This window comes from Perca flavescens, chromosome 5 (genome assembly GCF_004354835.1).
Source record: "Perca flavescens isolate YP-PL-M2 chromosome 5, PFLA_1.0, whole genome shotgun sequence".
In the NCBI taxonomy this organism is placed as follows: domain Eukaryota; kingdom Metazoa; phylum Chordata; class Actinopteri; order Perciformes; family Percidae; genus Perca; species Perca flavescens.
Window position 1 is genome coordinate 35168648 of NC_041335.1, and position 24256 is coordinate 35192903.

General features: G+C 40.4%; 1 protein-coding gene and 1 long non-coding RNA gene across 2 annotated transcripts; one reads left to right on the plus strand and one right to left on the minus strand.

Annotated features, from left to right (window-relative positions):
- The first annotated feature begins 5186 nt into the window (after nt 1–5186).
- On the plus strand, nt 5187–20605 carry LOC114556413 (uncharacterized). Its single transcript, XR_003692663.1, has 2 exons — nt 5187–5614; nt 20292–20605. It is a non-coding gene; the product is annotated as an uncharacterized LOC114556413 (long non-coding RNA).
- Nucleotides 10385–23642, minus strand: got1l1 (glutamic-oxaloacetic transaminase 1 like 1). The gene is made up of 8 exons (XM_028579376.1): nt 23327–23642; nt 21252–21433; nt 19176–19300; nt 16542–16764; nt 16285–16435; nt 14980–15145; nt 13113–13255; nt 10385–11131 (listed from the first exon to the last, which is right to left on the minus strand). The coding sequence occupies exons 1-8, from the start codon at nt 23499–23501 to the stop codon at nt 10992–10994; spliced, it is 1305 nt and encodes a 434-aa protein (XP_028435177.1). The 5' UTR covers nt 23502–23642; the 3' UTR covers nt 10385–10991.
- Between the last annotated feature and the right edge of the window lie 614 nt (nt 23643–24256).

Consider the following 24256-nt stretch of genomic DNA (forward strand, 5'->3'; position numbering starts at 1 on the left):
AGTGCTCATATGCGTTTTGGCTTTTTCCCTTTACCCTTATTGTGTTCTATATCTTTTATTGTGCATGTTATATGTTTACAAAGTGAAAAAGCCCAAAGTCCACCCCAAAGGGACTTACCATCTCCAACAGAAAACACTGTTCACCAACTGCTCCAAACAGCTCTGTTGTAGTCCAGCCTTTACTTCAGAGACAAACGTGGTCACTTTGTAACACACGTTATAATGCTCACCTAGCTGCTAGCATGGCACGCCCTCATACTCTGCTTCTGACTGGCTAGTAGTCCTTACCTAGGTACTGCGCATGTGCAACTCCCTACAAAGATGGACCAGAAGTGAGATGTCTCACTCTGTAGCTAAAACAGAGAGCTCAACACACAGGGTGAAAAGAGGAGCTGCAACAATGTGCAGTACAACAAAAATATGGTGTTTTTTGAAAATTAAACTATGTAAACTTATTCTGATATAACCTCTATATACAATTATGTACCTGAAAATGAGCACTTTAAAGCCTTGAGGTTATTGGAAGAAGTCAAAACACACAATAACGGAAAATGTGACTTAACAACCACAAATGAAATACAGTTCACACTCAACTTTTAAATCAGCCTCAAGATTGTTGGTTCAGTAATTTTAATTGGGAAAGTATTGATTGCCTGTCCGTCCAAACCAATTAAGGAGCTCTTTTAGAGACTTGGGGAAATGGTATTAGCGGTGGCAGAAAAGGAAAGTAATTAGGGAAGACGAAGATCAACCACAGGAAAAACTTTGAATGCTTAAGTCGAGCCTCATTGCAGCAGAAAAGTATTTTCTTGAGTCAATTAGACACAAGGTGTGAGACAAAAGCTGAGAGAGCCTTTTCGCTGCTCTGACATCTGTCGAGATTGAAGAACTTGTATTCGTTTGTAGCATTTTTGTTCTTTCGTCATTTAATTTCAGATTTCAGATTTTGTATCACATATTCTCACGCTCAAACATGTATGACCATGAATACTGTGCAGCTGCAGTCGTCCTGTCTGACATTATAGGAATAATTTTTCTAAGCTACCAAGCAGACTGTTGAAGAAAGTGTGAGTGTTGCCCCACATTTAAGCCGTGGAGAAAGGAAAAACTTTTTTACAGATAGCTTTATTACATTTTTATTAAAGGGCAATTCAGTTTCCACAGTCCACCGAGACATATACATATTTTTTACCATTCATTTATGAAAGAGAGCACAGAAAAAAGGCAATAAAAGTGCGAGATCCATAAATACACAAGAAGAAATGAAATAGGAACTGAATAAATACAATAAAAAAGGACGAGATAAAATAATAAATCAATATGTGCTGAGTATATTGCACCTAACAAATTACAATCTGCCAGTTTCAAACATAACCATTATGAGGTTTCTGCAAAAATAACATTTCATTCAAGTAGCCTTCCATTCAAGATGGCTACTCTGCGTTTATCGGCCTAACGACAGAGCGAATATACGATTACTCAAGTAAAAATAAAGAAATTAAAGTCCTGCATGCAGAATTTTACCAAAGGTAACTACAAAAGTGTGAGTATCAAAATATACTACCAAAAGTAAAAGTATGCAGAATAATGTATATCATATGTTTTGACATTGACGCATTAATGCGTTCATCACTTAAATGTTGCAGCTGGTAAGGGTAGAGCTAATAATAACGAAGGACTTTATATACTGAAGGGTAGCTTTTGAATGGAGAGCAATAAAGTCTTATGTTATCTTAGCCTATAATAATAATAATACATCATGATTTATTATTATATTTCTGTTTTAATAATCTGATTATTTTTTTTATCAAAGTTATCAGATACGTTATCAGATACATGTAGTAGAGTAAAACGTATAATAATTGCCTCCAATTTGAGAGACAAAAGAAAAGAGAAGGAAAGAGACGGTGGGAGTGAAAACACATAATTACATCTTTTGATCAATATACGACACCACGGGGACTTCAAAGTCAGCCCTCACTACTGTATCGAAACACCGACACAACAATTTGGCGTCGTCCATTATAATGTAGTAGAGAAGTATAAAGTACAGCGGAAAATATTCAAAGTAGCTCAAAATTGTTCCTGTTAAGTACAGCACTTGAGTCCCCCGCTACATTCAAGCAAAAGAGTCAGCATTTGATCAGAGATCTTTTTATTCTTCAGCAGCTGTGTCATCTAGTTCAAAGAGAAGACATTGAGCTGCTGGCTGACAGAATTCACCCGAGACCTCAGCAAAAACCCTAGACTTCACAACTACTTCAGATTGGCTTTATGGTTTTGGGGAGAATGGCTGAGAATGTTGATGCCGATTTCCGTTTGGCTATCAACACTTTTTTGATTGAAGCTTGAGGACAAAAAAAATAAAATACTAACCTTGAAGAGCCTGTGAACAATTGCAAAGGGGGCGACAAACTCCCTGACTCTCCTGTTGGAGGACAGACACTTGACTGAAAAGCTGCGACAGCATTAGAAATCTACCACAGCGAGTCGTGATTCGTCTCCAAGACAGTTTTTACCGGGAGTTAGAAAAGAAGAAAAAAAAAAAGCTTGTTTCCAAGGCAAAACACAGAGTGGGAGGACAACAAGAAGTCAAACCCTGACCAATGAAGAGGAGGAACATCTGATGCATATCTACGCCCACAGAGCTCTGGTGACACCTTGGCAGATTTTCATTCTGGATCACTGCCGAAACTGTGATAATCTGAGGAGTCACCATGATGTGTTTCTTCTAGCTGCAGACAGCTTTACAGTACATTTCGAGTTGAATAAGTCAACCTTCACAGCCTGTGAATTTGAAACTACTGATGGGGGATAAGAACATATGTGAATCTATCTTGTGACTGATCTTATGAGCCTGGCATGTCTCCATATCCTTTGAACTCAATCCATTCAGGCTGTTCTTGTCGTTTTAAAGAAATGCCAATAAACCGGAGCATGGTTCTCTCCCATCCTGGAAGGACTGTGTGGACTAGCCAGACCCTCCTCCGCACCGCTGTGGAGGAAGGTCTGGCAATGTGAGACTATCTTTTTGTCGGCTAAACTCAACTAGCAATGGCCTCTGAAATGACCGGCATCTCACAGTCACGTGACTGGCCGATGCTGTAATTTCATAGGATATCATACGAATTTGTTGTGCGTAACTTTTCGTACGATATCATACAAACCCGTTCATGAGATTGCGTTGGCTTCACAGAGACAGACTCTCTATCCACAAAGACTCCTTCATTATCCTTTACTGTATGATTACACCAGATGATACGGTTCAGGTAATTGCTGGGTTATTGTAACTCCACTTGAAATGAATGATTGTTTCCAGGGAATAATTTAACAGTAAATAGATTTAGTATTTTCAGCTTCTTCTTTTTTTAAGTTAATAGCATTTGTTCTGTCAGTATGAGTCGTGGCTAATCATTGATCACTGTCAGCACATCCTTTTGATGAGTCTAAGTGCACTAGAGGACTAGGCCAGCAGCATGAAAACCAAAAATCATTTCCTCCTGTGGTAATGAAAGGCTGCTCTGCGTCCACTCAGTGGTGCCCATGTGCATTTCATGTACTGCCATCTTGCTGTGACAATCTAGAGATCTGCTCACATTGTTTTCGTAATCATTTAGACTGCAATCTGGCATGTAATTACTCCTTCAGAGTCTGGGTTAACATCAACATCGCTGCTTAAATGTCTGCCGAGGAGAGGCGTGGACGACCGACACAGAACATTGATTGTGTTATTTTCCCTTAGTATGACGAGGACAGTGTGCTTTTAGGAAAAAACAACACAATCTACAGCCTTACTTGTCAGGCTGTATAAAGCCACTATTGTCCTGTTTAGCAAGTATGATGATCATGTTCACCATCTTAGTTCAGAGTGTTAGGCAACCATTCGCTAATTAGCAGCTGAGGCAGATGGGAATGTCATCGGTTTTGCACATATTAAGTCGAAACGACAACCTATTATTAGATAGTGTTATCAAAAAATGTCATGGCCAAATTGTGTGTCTTACCACTTTATTTCTGCTAAAATGCATAACTCCAATTAAATTCAAGAGTGGCCCAATTCTTTTGTTATGAATCTTTCTGGGTAATCATGATATTAACTGGAAGGCACGTAACACCTTGCTCCCATTTACGTTAGATTTTTGCAGACCAGGTAGGTTTAGTTTCCATTGTAATATTTCAATGCATTCTCATGAACTGGTTTGTATATTATCGTATGAAAATTGATGCACAACAATTCACATGCTATCCTACGAAATAGATAGATATACTGTTGGCTGGTCACGTAACAACTTGTCACATGACTCCTACGTTTATCGGGCGGACTTCACAGTTACATTTAGCCGAGACAGGTTACTGGGAGCCTGGTACCGGTCACTGACAATGACTAGTTAAGGGACCGTTCGGTATTTATGGAATAGGGGAGGGTCCTGTCTTTTTATTCTTTGTTGAGGGGAGGGTCACCCAATGTTTTTTAGTCTAGGGGGGAGGGTCACTCAACTTTTGTATTCATGAAAACAGCAAAATTTCAATTTTTTGTTTGGTGCATACTTTTCTATGTATATCTCAGTGTCGGCCCCCCATTGCTAGCAGATGGGTCTAACCCAACAAAAATCGCAACATGACAGCAACACAAGTTTGGAGTTGCTTTCTTTGAGAATGCAACCCTATAGCTCACTGTTCCACCTGTTGCCAAAGTATCGTCACTGACATGGAGCTGGAATATATAATGAAGCTGACTAGATCCAGGTTTCACGGTGCCTTGAGCTCGAGCACACACGGAAAATACTGAGCATCCAATTTCTGATTGGGCGGGCCAGCTGTCAATATGGGTCATTCCCTAGTGTACTTTGTTGAATGGTCTCAAGGTCTTATTGTTTTATTTCATGTGAATACTAGTTTACTAGAGGAGTAACTTAGTATTTGAAGTAATGCAGTAATGCGGGAAGTGTGCATTTAGTTTCCATGTTTATTGTGTTTCCACAACAATGTTAGTGAGTAAATCTACTGAAATGGCCACCATAATAGTGGAGTGTGATGTGTAAGATGAGAAAGCAGAGATTAAATCATGTATGTTATGGTTGTAAAAAAAACAGTGGCTATCTGTACGTCTTTGCCAACCAGTACAAAAGGCATCAATACGTTGTTAGGGAGGGTCATGCCTTTTTTTTCCCCAATCATTTTGGAGGGTTATAGAAAAATGTATTGCTAGCGAAAGGAGGGTCAAGTCTATTTTGATTCTAGATACCAAACTCATCTGGTAGCCCCTCAAATACAAAACGAACAGTCCCTAAGAAAAAAAATGGTAGTTCGTAGCGTCAAGGCACAATCCAGCTATTTTGTGATTAAAGGAAGATTGTGAGCAGCTGGGAGAGACTCCGACTGAGTGAGAGACAGGAGCATGGACATGTGTTGCTGAGAGTGACTGCAGCTTTCCTCTTTCCACATCAAGTCGTGTTAATGTTATGTCCGCTTGAATGTCTACAAATGAAGCGGCGCCCGGAGTTGAGGACCACGGCAGGCCATTTCATCCTTCATTTCAGCCTGGCGAACCGAGTATTTACTGAAGATTAAATCGCACAGCTAACCAAGCTCTGGAGCTCCTAGACACGTAACGGTAATATCAAGTTTTCCATTGTGGTTATGCGGTGACGGTAGTACTAGCAGGACATGAAGACGCGTTTTCTGGGTGAAGTCTTGTGTTTCCCCGGGACCCCAACTCCGCTCCTCTGCTTGAAAGCCCTGTGTTTTATGACCCAGAAGTCATAGTGATGCATACGGCTATACATATGTGAAATACATGCAAATTACAGTGCATTACTTTTCATAGCGAAATTTACAAACGGTTCATGAGAACAGCCTGAATATTTGTATTTAGGCAATCCCCTGTATTCATGCTGGGATAACTGCACATGGAGTTTTAGGATGCATGTACACACACACACACACACACACACACACACACACACACACACACACACACACACACACACACACGCACACACAGTTGCAGTTTGTATGAGAAAGTTGGTATGTCTTCCTTTATACAACACTGGTATATTTTTCTTTATAAGGCCGTATTACACAAACTGGGCCCTATTTTAACGATCTGAGCGCACGGCGTGAAGCGCGTGGCGCGGGTTTGTTTACGGCGTGTCCAAATTCACTTTTGCTAGTTTGACGGTGGAAAAAAGGGTCTGTGCGCTGGGCATTTTACTAATTTGCTGTTAAAATAACAATGAAATGCTGCGCTGTTGACTTCAGACCAGGTTTTTGTTGGTCAATGGCGCGATCACATCCCGCTGCCTCAAGATAGCAATACGCCCAGAATGCACCTGAACACACCTCCCTGTAAGACCAGCACGCCCATGGGCGCAAAGATGGGTGCAGGTGCATTTGCTATTTAAACGACGCGGGCGCTGGATGGGAAACTGACAACTGCGTCGGTCTTAAACTAGCAAAGAGACTTGATTCAGGCTTTGCGCTGCGCTGTGCTGTGCCGGGTGCGAGATAGGGCCCACTGCCTCCTTGTTTATGTTCTCTACTGACGCCTAAAAAATCGGTAATTTCAACCTTCAGACACATGGACACATTATGTATATCATTGCTTGAACCCGTACTGTTTGGTAAAAGTGCTTTTTAGCTGTTAAAAGTTTTTGCACCCTGATCTTGGAGTGAGCTACAGAGTCACAGAAAACTAGATTATTTTATTAGCACGGAAGATTTATATATATAAAAAAAAAAAGGTTTAAGGGCTATTTGACCACTACAATGTTCTGTTACTGGACACTGATCATTCCTAGTTTGAAGTAATTTGCTGTTTTTTTGTTGTTTGTTCATTTTGTGGAACTCTTTGTGCTGCTGTCTTGGCCAGGACTCCCTTGTTAAAGACATTCTGAATCTCAACGTGAATATTCCTGGTAAAATAAAACACAAATGTAAACCACTTATCCCAAAGTTGAAACCTGTGAACGAGTACAGTATCTGCAACACCGTCCACATTTAAGCCTAGGGCCGGGCAATATATCGATATTATATCGATATCGTGATATGAGACTAGATATCGTCTTAGATTTTGGATATTGTAATATCGTGATATGACATAAGTAGTGTCTTTTCCTGGTTTTAAAGGCTGCAATACAGTAAAATGATGTACTTTTCTGAACTTACCAGACTGTTTTAGCTGTTCTATTATTTGCCTTTCCCTCACTTTGACATTATGTTCACATTACTGATGATTATTTATCTAAAATCTAAGCCACCAATTGTCAACCCTAGAATATCGCTGCAATATCAATATTGAGTATTTGGTCAAGAATATTGTGATATCTGATTTTCTCCATATTGCCCAGCCCTATGTAAGCCAGCTCACATGCAAATCACAGGCCTCCAAACGGCTCCAAACTAATGGCTCAGACTCTGTATGACGGTTGTTGATCATTCTCGTTGTTCACCTGTGGGTCATTGAAATAAAAAGCGTGCCTCCATTAAACACCTCGTTGCAACCTGTTCCAAAGAACTTAACAGCATCCAGTGACAAATAATAATCTCACAAATGAAAAGAGAGAGTATTAAGTTAGTTAGATAAAAGCCGTTTGTTGTCCAAAAAAAACGATGCTGCCACACAGACACGCATGACCGAGAAGAGGATTACTGATTGATACATTCACATCATTTGGAAATGTTTCTTAGTTGAAAGAAAACATTATTTGGCAGTAAAACCCCCAACTAACCAAATACAACTCTTTTCAGAAGAACAGTTACGCTGTGTGAAGCACCCAACCTCCTAAACCTGCAGCAAGAATATTATTTTTTTAAATAAATGATTAAAATAAATATCATTTGGCTTCTTCTTTCTTTAACTTCATCTTTCTGCCGCTTTGACCGTCAGATATGATGGTGTTAAATGCAGTCAATTCATAAGAAGGAATTTGTAATACGAAGGCAATATACTGTATATGCATGAGTCATATTGATGTTGTGTTTGAAAAGAATTAGGAACAGACATGCATCACGCTGACGTATGGAAATAGGTTTACACAAGAAGCACAGACGATTGTGACAATGTTCTCGTCAAGGCTGTTTATTCAGAGAACCCAGTTTAATTATAAAGGCGGCTGAGATCTGGCGTGTACGCAGCATGTGTTTTAATATATTTGAGATTTCATTTTTTGACTGATGTTCACAGCAACTGAGGAATTCATGAAGCTGGAGAGTATCCTTTTGCTCTGAATGCGCCAGGCAAGATATGTTCTTCTGAGGCATATCTGTCTGATGGCTTCCCTCTGCCACTGATTAGCTCTGATTTACCCTTTCTATCAGACTGTGCTGGTGAGTGAAGTCTGGACATCATGTCGCTAACAAGGTGCAGCATATATGCCTAGTCCCTAATACCTTCTTTGGTTATACAAAATGCATTTCCTCGAAAATGTTATTGAATTTGAAAGAAGTATACACAAATATACACAGGAAATGTGTAGAGTGCACACCAGATGTCTCAATTCAACCGAGCACATCCATGTGAGAGAAGCACAGCATGCAATCGTGGCTGGTGGCTGTGGCTCAGAGGTAAAGGGGGTCAGCTTTGACCCCCCCCCCCACATGTCAAAGGCTACGTTCACACCGCAAGTCTTAAGGTCTTAAAGCTCTTTTTTTGCAATTATTGTCATTTTATTATTGTTAACCCAGTACCCAAATTTCTAATATAGAAACACTACATCCACTACATTAAGCTCTTTGCACACAAAACACATAGTTTGTTTATAAAATAACGTTGTATTATAAATTAAACTACCCAACAACATACAGACCTACCAGCACAGCGGAAATGAACTTAGTTGATTGACAGAACTGTTTTGATCGTTTCCAGTTTCTAAAATGTGAGAATCTTTCTGCATTGAGTACTTTTACCTTTTAATACTTTAAATACATTATACTGATGATAGTTATATACTTAATACTTAAATAACATTTTCAATGCAGGACTTTTACTTGTAACAGAGTATTTTTACTTAAGTAAAGGATCTGAATACTTCTTCCACCACTGAATATGATACAAGATAAACAGCTCATACAGCAAATCTGTGATAATCAATATATTGCTAGACGATCCCATAATGTTCCATCACTATATCGGTCTAAATATGAATACAACATTGTGCAGGTTTTCTCTTTATTCACTGCAAGTCCAAACTGTTACCCCTAAATTCCACCAGGCGGGGGCGCCCTCTTAGCTCACCTGGTTGAGCGTGCGCCCCATGTACAAAGGCTCAGTCCTTACAGCAGCGGCTGCAAGTTCAATTCCGAGTAGGGCATCGTTCAACATTTTTCGATACCAATAATGTGACTTCCGATACTAGTTCCTGAACAATACTTTTTTCAATACCAGTTTTATGAAAGAAAAAGAAATTACAACATTACAGCACAAATCTTTTTATTTATGTTTCAGCTCCTACTACGTGAGCCCTGTCTCAAAAAAAAAAAAAAATACTCCTGCACACTAGGGGTGGGAAAAATAATCGAACAAGCACAGCATTGCGATATTTTCCATGGCAATAATGTATCGATACACAGACGCAAATCAATGTTTTACTTTAGAGGCAATTCGGTCGGTGCACACTAAACAGTATCATATTCTTTACCCAGCCCTAATTCTGACCCCCCTCTCTCTCCCCTTTCCTATCTTCAGCTCTCCTGTAAATTAAAGGCTTAAAATGCCCAAAATAATAATCTATAATCTTTTTGTAGTCTGTAAATTAAAATGACACAACTATAGAGCTACTATGGGTCCAGACTTTGGACTTGAACGTGGCTGGGGCATCTGTTATTTTCCTCAAACTGACGTCTGACATCCCGTTGCAAACCTCGTTGCCACCTTCCTCTTCGGCTCGTTATCTTATGTTCGAGTCATTCATGTGTTGAGCGCCACCTCGAGGAGCCATGAAGTAGCCACGCTGGGAGCAGGAAAATCTATTCAGAGCGCCTTATTTTATTATCCAGTGTATCGATTCTCATATCGCACAAAGAAGGACCACGATATACTGCCGTAGGGAGATTTTTGTCCCACCCCTACTGTGGCTGTCCACCACTTCTGATGCTTAGGATAGGTTAGCTGTGGAGATTACAGTTCACAACAATGTACTGTCAGATTGTATGTGACAAATAAAGAAAGTGTTTCTTCATCTTGCCCCAATTGTCCCTTTACACCCACAAGCCCCATATAGTTCCATATATTAAAGAAAGGTGCTGTAAGTCACGTCATATATTGAGAAAAGAAAGAGAGGCAATATGAGTAAGTAAAAAAAAAAAAAAAAAAAAGGGTTTGGAAATTGATGATCTTACAGAGATTTTATGACCGAAATCAACAGACAAAAATGTAAAGGAATAGTTTGTTTATGGAAAATACATTTATTGCTTTCTTTCTTTTTTGTCTTCAAGTTCAATGAGAACATCGATACCATTCTAAAATGTGTCCCATTTCTTTAATCCGTACAAAAACAAAGATGTAAAATCTTTGGTTTTGTCCTCCTGTAAAAACCCAACTAGACACTTTTTTTCACAGATGCAACATTTTACAGTACAGTACATTTTTCAGTCAAGCAAATACCAAGCTAACAAGCTAAGCTAAGCTAACCAGCTGCTGGATTCTGGATGGTATTTCGTGCTCACGAGACAAAACTAAATCCCCATGTCCCTTTACGGTCTCCGTACAGGACACACGATCACATCCTAAACATGTTTTGTCTCCATTACTAATAGTCTCTGTAATAATGATTGCACCTCCGTCATGAAACGTCAGCGGAGCAATCTTATTTTGCCCTACATTTTTCTGAATGTCTACCAGTATTTATTTTGCAATAGCCGGACTTGCAATAGTAATTACAGTGATCTTTAAACTGAGCGTTTGAATGTGACACATGAAAGGGTTGATCTAAATGAGCGTTTCGGTCAGGCCCCTGTGAGACAGATTTCAGAGCTTGATTAAAAGCCTCACGTCAGACTGAAGTGGTCACAGCCAGATGGATGGACTCGGCTATATAGTCCAAGTTTCGACCGTTGATTGCACTCACGTTTAGACAGCCAATGGGGAGCAGGTACACGTGTCTCCTCTTGGACAGAAATTCTACCTGCTCACCTAAAAAACACAAGAAATACTTTGAAAGGACATCAGTATTCAAAACAGCTTTGTTGTTGTTCTTTTAAAAAGAAGAAAGTAAAGAAATATCATTAATAATCATATAATCATATAAGCTGAAGCTTCTGACCCTACCCTTTGGTTAGGACCAATAAATTCATTCATTCATTCACATTCACTGGTAAATAATCAAAAGACTAAAAATTCTAAGTTCTAAAAAGAAATATTTCACCAAAACCATTATGATGAACAGTGATTAAGGTTGAGGCCTGTACATGTACTTGTACAGACATTAAGCAAGTCAAACATATAACATAACTATGTATAGACTGCATATTATATTATAGGGCCAAAAGTCCAACATGGAAGAAACGGTCCGGTCTGCTATTTACAACAAGTCCTCCCAAACAATACGACATTATCAGTTGTTTATTTCTACCCTCTTAATATGACCCACGGGAGCGTTTCATAGCGGTGGCAGGAAATACAACCTCATGTCTAAACCAGAGAACGTTAGGGTCACTGTTTTAAACACGTTAACGTTGTGAAATAGTCGCAGTTTTGGTTATGTTTAGGCACAAAAACTACTTGGCTATGTCTGGGCACCAACACTAATTAGTTAAGTGTAGAAAAAGATCGTGGTTTGGGTAGATATCAGACGCTACTTCACTTCCGGTTACACACGTGACCAAGAGCGCGACGCAGCTACGTTTATGTAAAGTTTTTTAAAAAAAACACTCGCTGTTAAATTTTATTTTCAAACTGGACAAGAACTCATCCTGGGTGAAAGTCCTGCATTTGTTTGACCCATCCAAAACCCCAACCTGCCTCCTTGAGCGCTCTTACCCGGATTTTCCACTGGGCGTGTCTGGGCTGCGTTACAGCGTTTTGTTCCGTCCTCCGAAACGCGCCATTCCACACCGGGTCTTAAAAGTGGAGCGTCTTGCTGCCCGACTCGCAGATTATATTGTCTCTACTAGTACTAAGTACTTTACAGAACAATTACATGTTTATTAAGGTAGTATCTACCTTCAACTGCAAGCAGTCCTGTCATTAAACTCCATGCCTTCTCTTTTATGGCATTGTCCTGATAAAAGGGATTTGTGATTGTCTATTATTCAGTCCCTCCAGAAAAACGCAATTATGCGATCGCATAATTCAATGCATAATCATTTTTTCAAATATGCCGCACTTTAGCCGCATAAATTGCAGATTTCCGCGCAAAATATGCGGGCTTGCGTGATTTCATAATCCCCGCATTTTCGTTGCAAAAAAGTCAAATATATCTTAACAGAAAGTTGAAAAATGTTGCGTTTACTTCACACAAGAGCAGCTATTTTCCCCTGTTGCCATGGAAACGTTATGAAGTGACGTAATTACGCGACGTGAACATCATCGAAAAGCAGGGTGTTGTTCATCGCATAAAATTGCATAAATATCCCGCATATTCCATCGCATTTTTTAAGAAAACGTGCCGCATAATCAAGGATTTTTGCCCGCAACAATCACAAAAATACTCATACGCATTTTTCTGGAAGGACTGATTATTAGATGAATCTCTCGTTGTCCGTGTTGTTGTAGAGGAGACATGTAGGATATTGCGGGGTGTGTTTTGGTAAATTGACTGGATACTCTTGCTTTTTCACTTCCTGTCCCGCTGTCCAAACGGCCCGCGGCCTCGCGTGAAAATAGACCTGCCGCATATCTTTAGCGGAGCGCTTCTGCACGCTTCTGGGACCCGCCGTGGTGCAGCTGGTGGAATACCAAGCATTGACTTGAATGGCTGCGATTGCTCGCGGTAGCCGTGGCACCTCCGGAACACAGCGCAGACGCACCCGGTGGAAAATAGGGCTTATGCTTCGTCCCCTTACTTCCTGCTTTGCTCCCGTCATCCCGTCAAACATTAATATAAGTCGTTATTACTGCTTGAACAAATGACTTATGTGGGCGTTTTTCAGGGGAGGACAGTCTCGCTACTCACCATTCAAGCCTGTGAAACAGTAGAGTCCACCTTGTTGAGTTAGGTGGTCCCAGCAACCCGGAGTTCCCAAAAGCCTCAGCCTTTCTCTCAAAACCTCTCTGATCAGCATACATCTCTCCACAATGCTCTTTAATTCTTGCTTCCTGGGAAACAGTACAGTACCAATCAAAAGTTTGGCACATTCAATGATTTTTCTTTAGGCTATTATTATTATTTACTTTAGGCTGTTGTTGTGAATAATGTTACATTCAACATTTCACTCTGTAAGAAGTCTGAAGAAAGCCGTTCTCATCCGTTTGATTTGTATCCTAAATTGCACCGTTTTCCAATTTGTGTGAACAGACCTTGAGACAATCTCAATTGTTTTATATTCTAGATCAGGGGTCTTCAATGTTTTTTAATCCAAGGACCACTTAGCTAAAAAATGTATATGTATGAAATTGAGTTGCATATTAAACTGGGCGTACGATGACTTGAAGGGCGGCCTAAGGCCTTTACACATACCTTTTTATGGTGCATACAATGCTAAGCTTTTTAATAAAAAATTGTTGGCATTTCATATATTTTTACATCATGTTTTGATGTAAATGTGAACTGTACCTTATGGCTACCTTAGCTGTGGGCCATTAAGCCTTTCATCGTGTTGTGTAGCCTACATTAAAAACAATATCAGTGTTTCCCCTACCATTGGCCATTGACCCCCTGCGCCCCCTGAAATAATGACAAAATTATATAATTATATATATATATATATATATATATATATATATAAAAAACGCATGCTGTTTTCACACATACAGGCAATTCCCTTCTTGTTCCTCGCCTTAAAAGTTCAATTCATTTTAACTATAGTCCCGCAATCTTGCCCCTATTTTCACCTGTTGCTGAGTAACGTACATTAACATTCCATGGTCTCATGAATGTAGCATAACTGTAGCAAGCTCCTTCGTAGTAACTAGCGATAAAAAATTTCAAAGAGGAGCAGAGAAGGTGACGAGCCTAAACAGCCAAAAATGTGTTATTTTTTCTTAAAAGCGACAAAATATACTCAAGAAACAACTCAAGCAAAGCCACTGACACCTTGAAAGAGCACCATGAGCTGCCGGTCAACTTTTTGGGGGAGAGTCATCCCCACCCATCCACCCCTGGAAAAAATCCTAGGAGAAACACTGCACATATTTTATAGTATGTTGGATTCATGTTAATGCATATTTTCGGACATGTTTTTGGATGATGGATGGATGGATTTAAAAAAAGTTTTTAAACCATCCAACAACAATTTGGCGGCCCCCCTGCAGCAACTCTGAGGACCCCCTAGGGGGTGTTCTTAAATAATCAAAGTAGCCATGGTCTGCCTTGATCAAAGCTTTGCACTCTCTTGACATTCTCTCAGCCAGCTTCATGTAGTGACCTGGAATGCTTTTCAATCAACAACCTTGTTAAAAGGTAATTTATTGAATTTCTTGCCGACTTAATGCATTTCAGACCATCAGTTGTGTTGTGCCGAGGTAGTGTCGGTAGACAGTAAATAGCCCTATTCAGCTCATCCATGTAATGGCAACGCCTCAACAAAGGAAAGAAAAATGACAGTCCTTCATTACTTTAAGACAAAAAAGTCTGTCAATCTGGACAGGAAAGCCAGGAGTTACCTCTGCTGCAGATAATACCTTCAATATAGTTTAGTACACCATATAAACCACTGGATTACATCACCAGTTCAATGTTTTGAAGCATTGCGTGCCTGTAGGTCGGAATAGCACAAAAAGTCCAGCTATCGCTACGTACATCTACTGATACAGTAGCAATATAGTCGCCCCTACAACATTCTTTAAATACTATTCACTAATTCAAGTGAAGCGCGACTCACCATTCAACCAGATGGGCAGGGTTACTGAGCACCGTGGCAACGACCTGTGCTCCTCCTACAGATGGCTGGGCCCACAGCGACCGGACTATTTTGTCAGCCTGACGCTGCACAGATAACAGGAGGGAGTTCTGCTTTAGGACGCACAGGAGGTGTCCAACAGCCTCACCTTACAAAGGGAAGGAGAATAATGAGTGCGATGTGAAGAAACACCATGTTCCAGCAATAGTGTTATGTCATATTTCCCTTTCTCTTATTTTTCTGCCATTGAAAATGCAGTTGAAAAGGGATACTTTTGAATCAGGAAATAAAATATGGCACTCCGGGTGAGTGAATATCCCCCAGGTCATACAGAAACAAGGAACAAGCTGATCTGCCTCACAATGAGAGACCTTATCGTAATTTGAAGGCAACAGAAAGTGTGACTGTGACTATACAATGCATTTTCTGGCGTACAATGTGTAAGACAAACATGAATACATAGTTGCTCTTGTCAGTATATGTGTGTATATATATATATATATATATATATATATATATATATATATATATATATATATATATATATATATATATATATATATATATATATATATAAAATAATGTATGTATTTTCAGCAGAAAACAGACAGCAGGACAAGTCTGGCCTGTATTGATTCACAGATTAGTTTGTGACACACAAATCAATATATTCTTTGTCTCACATTTCCAGTCTACACCACAGATACATTCTGGGACAGGAGAAAAAACGCTCTGGTTTGTTTGCATTTCTTTAAACCAATCACAATCATCTTGGCCGGCGCTAAACTCCGGATGCAGCCGCAGGGGCTCTGCTAAATAGTCTCGGGAAGGAACTTGTTTTGGTGGAACATTTGCACAACGCAAAAGAAAACACCACATACAATATTAACTGAAGTTAACTGTTGACACAATACAGTAACGTGAGCTATTTAAATTAGCTGATACATGGTTAAACCTCATTTGCTCTTAGTGTATAACCGTGTGTACTTCGTCCACAGCAATCCCACCAATCGGTCCCAAAACGTCCCAGTTAGAGAGTAAACGCATTAAATATATTCATTGTAAATCTTTACAGTCATTCACTGAAAGAACCAAGCAGGCCTGCCTTGTTGAACAATCCAAATTTTCTTCAAAACCTGCCATTTTCAGCATGTTGCTTGCTAGCTTGAACTTTGCTGTTTCCTGAAGCGAAGGGATTTTGAGAACGGCAACACACAGAGAGCGGAAGGTGATGGGTAAAGCCTGACATTACACGCCAGATGTTATCCTGGAAATTTACTTTCTCACCATATAATCCAAAGCAGTGGGAGAATGACTGAGCACAGAGGAGCTCCATCCCCTGCGAGGCACAGTACTGAACAGGCCAGGCATCCCGCTCTAAGTCGCCACAGCAGAGCGCCTGGGCAGGCAGCAAGAGGAAAGGGAAAAGCCTACGCCTCTGTTGAAAAGAGAGTGACGAGACAACAAATGATGATTTAAGTGGGAGTAAGGAGCTACTTGTCTGATAATTTTAGCCTCTGAGCATAAATGTACACAACAGTTACCATGACGAGCTTTGTAATCATGGCCCATTGATTCTGAGAGAGGTCTGCTCCGGTGGGATAGTGGGCAGACGCTGACAGAACAACAACACTTCGCTCTGGAGCCTTCTCCAAATCCTGCAGAAGCTTCTCCAAACAAACGCCCCGCTGCTCGTCATCCCAGTAATAATACTGGCGGATATCTGGGATGCCCGCTGCCTGGAAGATACCAGCCAATGAGTCTGCAGGGAGGATCAAGAAAAAACATTAGAGTGGATTCCAAACTCCTCAAGTTCAATGCTGCTTTAACCTCCAGTGTGAAATTACAGTGCGGAGCCCCTACTGTGAGCAAATACAATTTTTTTTTTTTTATAACTTGATGTAAAGGATACACGAGTAGAGCATACAGTTGCAATCTTCACACTGACAAGACAATATTCTAATGTGAAAAATTTGTAGGGCAACATGGCACTTCTTGCTTTTTTTCCTCTGTGGTGTAGGTAAGTATTTTACCCAAAGATCAATTTCCAAATGTAGCCCACCTAAAATGCACAGGGCCAAAGTATTGTAGTTGCTTTGGCTCTCCATTCCCCTAGATGGCGCTGCATAGTGTTTGTTGGCATAGCCACTCTGTGTTGCGTGGCTAAAAAAGAGCAAAGATTCTTTTTCTTCCCTTTTTTTTCCCTCTCGTCAAGTGAATCGTTAGATGAAGACAGAGTGAGATAAGTTTAGAGAAACGTACCACTTAGCACACGGTTAACGTTCAACGTTGGTATAGTTGGAAGTGTCAAGAAGCCTTGGTTGTTGTGAACTGCCGTTTACACTTTTTTTTCTTCTATTCTTTTTTTTTTCCTTTGGATAAGTAAAGAATCTCCGGTGAGTAAAAAAGAGAGGGAAACTACTTGCTAGCATGCCACCTTAGTTGATTAAAACCAGAGGGATAAGCTATTCTAATAATTCTGTACTCTGTGCATTTTATGTTAACTTTACTATTTCTGTTATGTCCTTTGACAATTTAATTAAAACCAGTCGGAGATGATATGTTTATCTTTGCTAATCTACCGTTGCAATTAGAGATGGTCCAATACCGATACCAGTATCAGTATCGGCTCCAATACTGCCTAAAACGCTGGTACTGGAGTTTATGCACCGATCCGATACCACGTAATAAAGCCCCAAACAAAATCTACGTTAAAGTAGTTTATTTATGTTCTTTTTCCGTTATAACTGACTTTAAAAACTGGATAGTAAAAGAAAGTTCTGTGGCATTCATTGTTTGTGTTTAACCTGAGCCAGACAGACAAGAAAGATAGAAATAATATCACATCCATACAAGGATAGTAGTATACAGTTGTTAAAACATAATAAAATATACGACACTGGTATCAGATCGGTATCTGCCGATACCCAAGTTCAGGTATCGGAATCGGTATCGGGAAGCAAAAGATGGTATTGGGACATCTCTAGTTGCAATTTGGAATGCCATTTTGTGGCATAGTGATTTTTGAATGTGTTAGTGATAAAGCCATGTACAGCTACTAATTAGATATTTTGCATTGCTGTATGCAGATTGTTTTTTTTTTGGGGTGCATATTCTGCAACTGGAGAGAGAGAGAGAGAGAAAGAGATTCCACGGCGAGCCAGCGATTCAGCGATTCTGGAGTGTTGACTGTAACCAGTGGCCATCAACCTGCCAAGCTGGTGGACTGCGCGCTCTTGGATACATCATACAGATAAGATTATGAGATCTCCAACATTATCACACACTGCCTGGGTAGTGATTTGAAACAAGGCCTTTTATTCAACAAATCACACAGGAACTGAACTGAACTCAACTGAGTTGAACATTGAACTAACTGACTGGACTGATTTTTCTTTTAAACTGACTGACTATATTTTTGGGGGGATTTCTGATTGTTGTATTTTCTATGTATGTCTTAAACTCCTTGAGGAATGTTAAAATAAATGTTTTGATACTTTTGCTATTCAAACAGTGGTCGTAGCCAATTCACTTCAAGAGCCGAACCTAATTCTGATTTCTAGTACTTGAATATCACTAATACAGGTTATTCTGATATTCCCATTAAGGTTTTGAGTTACAATAGTTACACAAAGAAAAAAAGAAAATTCCCAAAATGTTTGTGATTTGAAACACTGACTAAATAAACCAGTGCAGAGGAAGTCTCGCATTGCCAGCTCTATCTCCACAGCGCTGTGGAGTAAAGTCTGGCTAGTCCACACAGCATTCCGAGATAGGAAAAAAAAACGTTGAAATTGGCATTTCTTTAAACAAATCACAATCGTCTTGGGCCGCGCTAAGCGCTGGACGCAGGTATGTTGCCACGTAACCTCGGGAGGGAACTTGCAGGCCTGCCTTGTTGCACAATCCAAATTTTCTTCAAAACTTGCCATTTTCAACGTGTTGCTTGCTAGGGCGAAGTTCCTTGTTGTTTCCTGAAGTGAAGGGAGTTTGAGAACGGCAACACACGAACGGAAGGTGAAGAACATCCATGTATGTCAAGCATTTATCCTGTAAATGTACTTCCACTGATCCAGAATAATGCAGAGGTGACAAGGGTGTGCGGGAATTTTCTTTATTCTTTGGAAATTTGTGGTTGTATCTTTAAATGCTGTTAAGAGGAAGTGAGGGGAGCTTACCATGACAGGGGGGAAGAGAGGTAGACCGTCCCACACCGAGCCGCACCACCATCATACCAGTGTCTCAAGAGTTCAGCTCCAAGACGCACAGCAGCGGTAAAACCAGGAGTTTGGACACCGAACGCCTGCAACAAAAATCAAACACCAAGAGTTCTATAGTGGCACCGACTTGCATTCTTTGTTGGGTACCATTGTCGCTGAGCTTTAACAACTTTTTTTTTTTAAATATAGTTATATTGTATTTCTTCTTTATTCTGTATACTGTCCCTGTATAAATATGAACATATGTGTGTATATATATATTCATCTAATTGCATTAGATGTACAGACATGTGATTGTACAAATAGTTCCAAGTGTTCTACTTGCAAACTCTATGTGGAACCTGGGGTTGGGGTGAAAATGTAAAACAAAATAAGCCCTTTATGTTTATTGTAACATTTCCTGTAAAATCAATAAAAACATTATAAAATAAAGAAACACCAAGAGTTGAGTTATTAATATGGCTGATGTAAAGACAGTTGAGTACTAATCTTGTATTGATTTATTCTACGGATGAAGCTGGACAGAAATCCATTACAGATACCTCTGCACAGTGCTTATTGATTGGTTGATTAGTGTGCAACAGGCTCATGCGTAGTTGTAATTTACAAGGGGGGTAGGGGGGTTGGGGGTTATAATCAAAACTGGCCATTGCAACCCCCCAGAAAAAAACTATTATAATTTCATTTACATAAATAAAGACATTTGCTGTGATGGTTGGGGTCGGCTGGCTGTGAGTCTTTGTTTTTGTTTCCTAGTTCTCATTGATTTCCACTGTCAGTTTCCTCTGTTGGCCTGTTTCTCTCTGTCTCCTGTGTTTTCCCCTCCTCCCGCCTTCTCTTGCCAGCTGACTGCACACACCTGTTCATCATTCCGCCATCACCTCTCCCTGCTGTACACACCTGCCAGCCATCTACAATCAAGCCCAGTATATGACCCTCGGACCCACTCGTCATCTCTGCTTGATCGTTGCTTCAGCTAACTTGGTGACGCGCAATCCAAGCGCTCTAGAAAAAGCTACTTTGTACTTCCCTGTCCTTGCCGTTCCTAACCCCGTCTTCGTTTCTCCTCTACAGTTATCTCCTCCATCTCCCTTGGTTACCTCCAGTCAGCTGGCTTCACCATTCGGTCCCCTCCTCAGGGCTCCCTGTTCCACCCTGCCTCCACTCCTGTGTCCAGACATTCCTCCCTCGGCTCCCCTGGCCCCGGTTTCCCCGCGCTCCCCTAGGTTCACCGTCCTATTTCCCATTATCTCCCTCACCATCCTATTCCCCACTAGCTCCCTTGCCATCCTACCCCCAGTCCCAGAAAGCCCTCACTCCTACCCTCGGCGTCTGCCTCCCCACTCCTATCTAGTTTCTGTTTTCCTAATAAATCTGTGTTTTGCTGAGCCTTGCTTTTGGGTCCGTTCTGTCTCCACACAACAATTTGCACCATAAATTGATGCAGAAAAAGGCACAAGTTGTTGAAAGATTCACCAGAATGCAGGAAATGAAGTGTTTGACGTTCAAAATTTCAACTTTGCTCTAAAGTGGAGAATTCATCCCCCACCCCCAATGTTGAACCCAAAGTTACACTCTTGGGCTCATGTTATTTATCAATGATGTTGGTTTCCCTCTCCTTAGGAACTTACAGTGTAAGAGGAGTAGTGCCTGTTCATCTGTATATAGTTTAGAGATACAAAGATGAATTGATGAATTGATTAGTTGTCAACTATTAAATTAATCACAAACTAATTTGAATTTCACCATTTTCTGCCACTTTAAAGACCAAACAACTAATCGATTAATTGAGAAAATAATCAACAGATTAATTGATTATAAAAATAATCTATAGTTATATTTGAGTGTACAATAAACCTTTCAAAGGATATCCCTACCTCCCGTGTCCTGACACCCCTAATCAGTGACTAACTTTCCTAACAATTAGGTACAGGCTACTGCGTCATCTGTACATGTTTGTTGCTGTGCACATTGAGGTGTAAATATATCCCTAAGCTACAATCAGTTACAGTGTGCATGCACAGCTGAGATTACCCGGTTCTCCACTATAGCCCGAGAGCTCTTCCCCAAAGCGACCTCTGTGGCTCGCCTGGTGAATTGTGTCAGACCAAGAGAAGATGGATACTCCGGACGAGTAGTGGGATCAGCGCTCAGCTGTTGCTTTATTCTTCTAACCAGACGCAGTTCAAAGGTCTTCCCTTCCTCACTGTAATACTCTGCAAAAGACATACATTGCAAATGTGTTTTCATCCAACAAAACACTGTATCAAACTGTGAAAAAGCGAAAGCCCGAGAGAAATCTGTGATTGAGGCTCTGGCAAAGTCAAGCCTTGAATTTAATTAACACGCTATTTTTTACATATGTGCATTGCAGTGTCAATGTGTGATTTGTAGAAACTGTCGGTACACGATCCGTTCTGCCTGCACGATCCGTTCTGCACATGCGCAAAATGTTCGCGCGTGCGCTGTCGTACGAGGATTTACGACACTGCACGATCTGTTCCACGCTTCCGGTCGACAGCCAAGCTAACGTTAGTTTAGCTAACAGCTAATTTGGCTAACCGTGAGACAGCATGTAATAACTTAAAAAGACCCTCAAAATAAAACTTGAAAATAAACGTTAACATATATAACAGCTGTTACGTCAGTTCTACTTTACTTGTGCTCATTTAAAATACAATCACTCAATATTTGTCTTTATTGTTATTACTGTAAAGTCTTAAATTAGCTGTAGCCTGCTTCTGCCATTAAGTTTGACTTAACCGTAGACCGGCTTTGACTTAACGTTATTTTAGACTGACTGAATCTAGCTACCAGCTAGCGATTAGCCGAATTAGCTGTTAGCTAAATTAACGTTAGTATCCCGGTGGAGGCTAGCCATAGGCTAGCGTGGAACAGATCGTGCAGGTCGTATCCTCGGTAAAACAGTATTATCTTGCGCATGTGCAGAACGGATCGTGCAGGCAGAACGGATCGTGTACCGACAGTAACCATGTCATCAGGAAACAAACAAGTAGCATCAATCAGGTTTAAACCAATGTGGTGCCTTAAAGTACATACTCTACTGACAATATGCTTAGTTAGTCTTAGTTTATTTATGTCTAGGTAAAGATTAGAACATTATTGAACTGCTCTGAGGTCTAAGCATTTTTTTTTCCAATCTTTGGTTCGCTTGGTCTCCTTGTGTAATAATGCTTGTGTAACCTCAACCCTGTAAACCACAATCAATTTACTAGGCAACCTGGGATATCGGGATATGCATGCTGCAGGGATGTCACATGAATGTATACATTGTTATACGACTACACAGGCAAAAAGTTGAAAAGTCCATTTGCTTTTATCCAAAAAGTTTCTGGATGGACTACAAAAAAAAAGTAAGTCTCTGCACTGTGTTGATCTGGAGATATTAAATGACACTAAAGGTATGGTCGACCTCAGAGGGTTTTGAGAAGAAGAAGTGTAGAGATGGGGGAATTTTTGAATTTGCTTGCAGGAAGAGGACTCGGGTCCACCCAGAGGCCCCAGCCGCCTGGTATTTTAAGTTCAAATATTTAATGTGAACCCCATGAACTGAGTCAGTATTTCATTTAATAACTGAAAGTGTCAACTTTGATTTGAAGCTGAGGGAGACACATATAACTTATTACCTTTCAGCTTTTATGCCATGAAAGCTATAGCTAGCAATGCCTTCCCATTATACATCAGTGTTTTCCCTGGCTTTGTGGAAGACTTGTGTGCATGTTTGGCGGGGGTTTAGGCGTCCTTCCTACAAAGTCAGTTTATGTCCCTTTGTGGTAGTTTTGCGTCTCTTTTTCACATCATTTTGGACCGTTATTATTACCATATCTGTGTCTAAAGACGTTGAAAAAGCTAGAGCAGATAATACATAAATAACACTCAGAAAGCAAAAAAAAAAAACTAAACTTGCTAAAGAAGTCCAACTACAGTCATTATACCTGAGAAAAGTCTTTTAGTTACATTTAGGCTTAGCTAGCTAGGTGGTGCCCCAAAACGGCTCCGGTGCTGCACCTAAACCTTATAATGGCTGGGAAAACCCTGAAAGAGAAAGGAAAGAAACCGTTATACAGCAGGCATATGAGCGGACTCACCTCTCCCTGCCAGGTAAGCCTTCCTGGCGTGAGTGTCCTTCTTGAAAGCGGACAGTAGTCGTGTTTCAGGACTCTCTGCTGCCGTGAGAGCTTTGGTAAACACGGAGAGATCAGCTCCCGGGTCTCCATTTAGCTTGACCCCTGTTTCATTAAGGCTGCTGCCCGCTCGGCTCATCTTTAACCCAGCCAGGGCAATTCAGCCCGCTAGCCGCGAGCCTTTTTGTTTGGGCACTGTTGCCAGGCTACAGCACGTATTTGGATACTGTCACCCAGGCAACGGTGATTGATGAGTTTATCACTCCCTAATTTGTGGATCTGGTGAGTTTACTTTCGCCATCACAGCGAGCAATCATCAAATAGACTGACTGTCTGGACATGAAAGGTCTGAGTTTAGCTTCGGCCTCTAACACTGACAACAAATCAGTCCAGAGAAGAGCCTCTGCTCCTCATTAGGGTTAGTTGGGGTGGTTCTACACAAGGCACGTGTCATCTCTCTTCATTAATGAACCCATGACAATAACATCGAGTCAAATGGTAGGCCTATACATCATTTCATTTATTGGTAACACTTTATTTAGATAGTCAATCTGTAGATGCTCTACAAACTATCAACAGATTATCAGTACATTTCTCAACTGAATGTCTGCAGACTTTCAACAATTAGTCTGTAGATGATCTACAAACTATCAACAAACTATTGTACTTCCATAACTGAATGACTGTAGACATTCTCAACTGAATGTCTGCAAACTTTCAACAATTAATCTGTAGATGATCTACAAACTATCAACAAAATATCTTACTTCCATAACCGAATGTCTATAGATATTCTCAACTGAATGTCTGTAGACATTCAACAATTAATCTGTACATGAATCTACAAATAACTTTAATAACTGAATGTCTGTAGACATTCAACAATTAATCTGT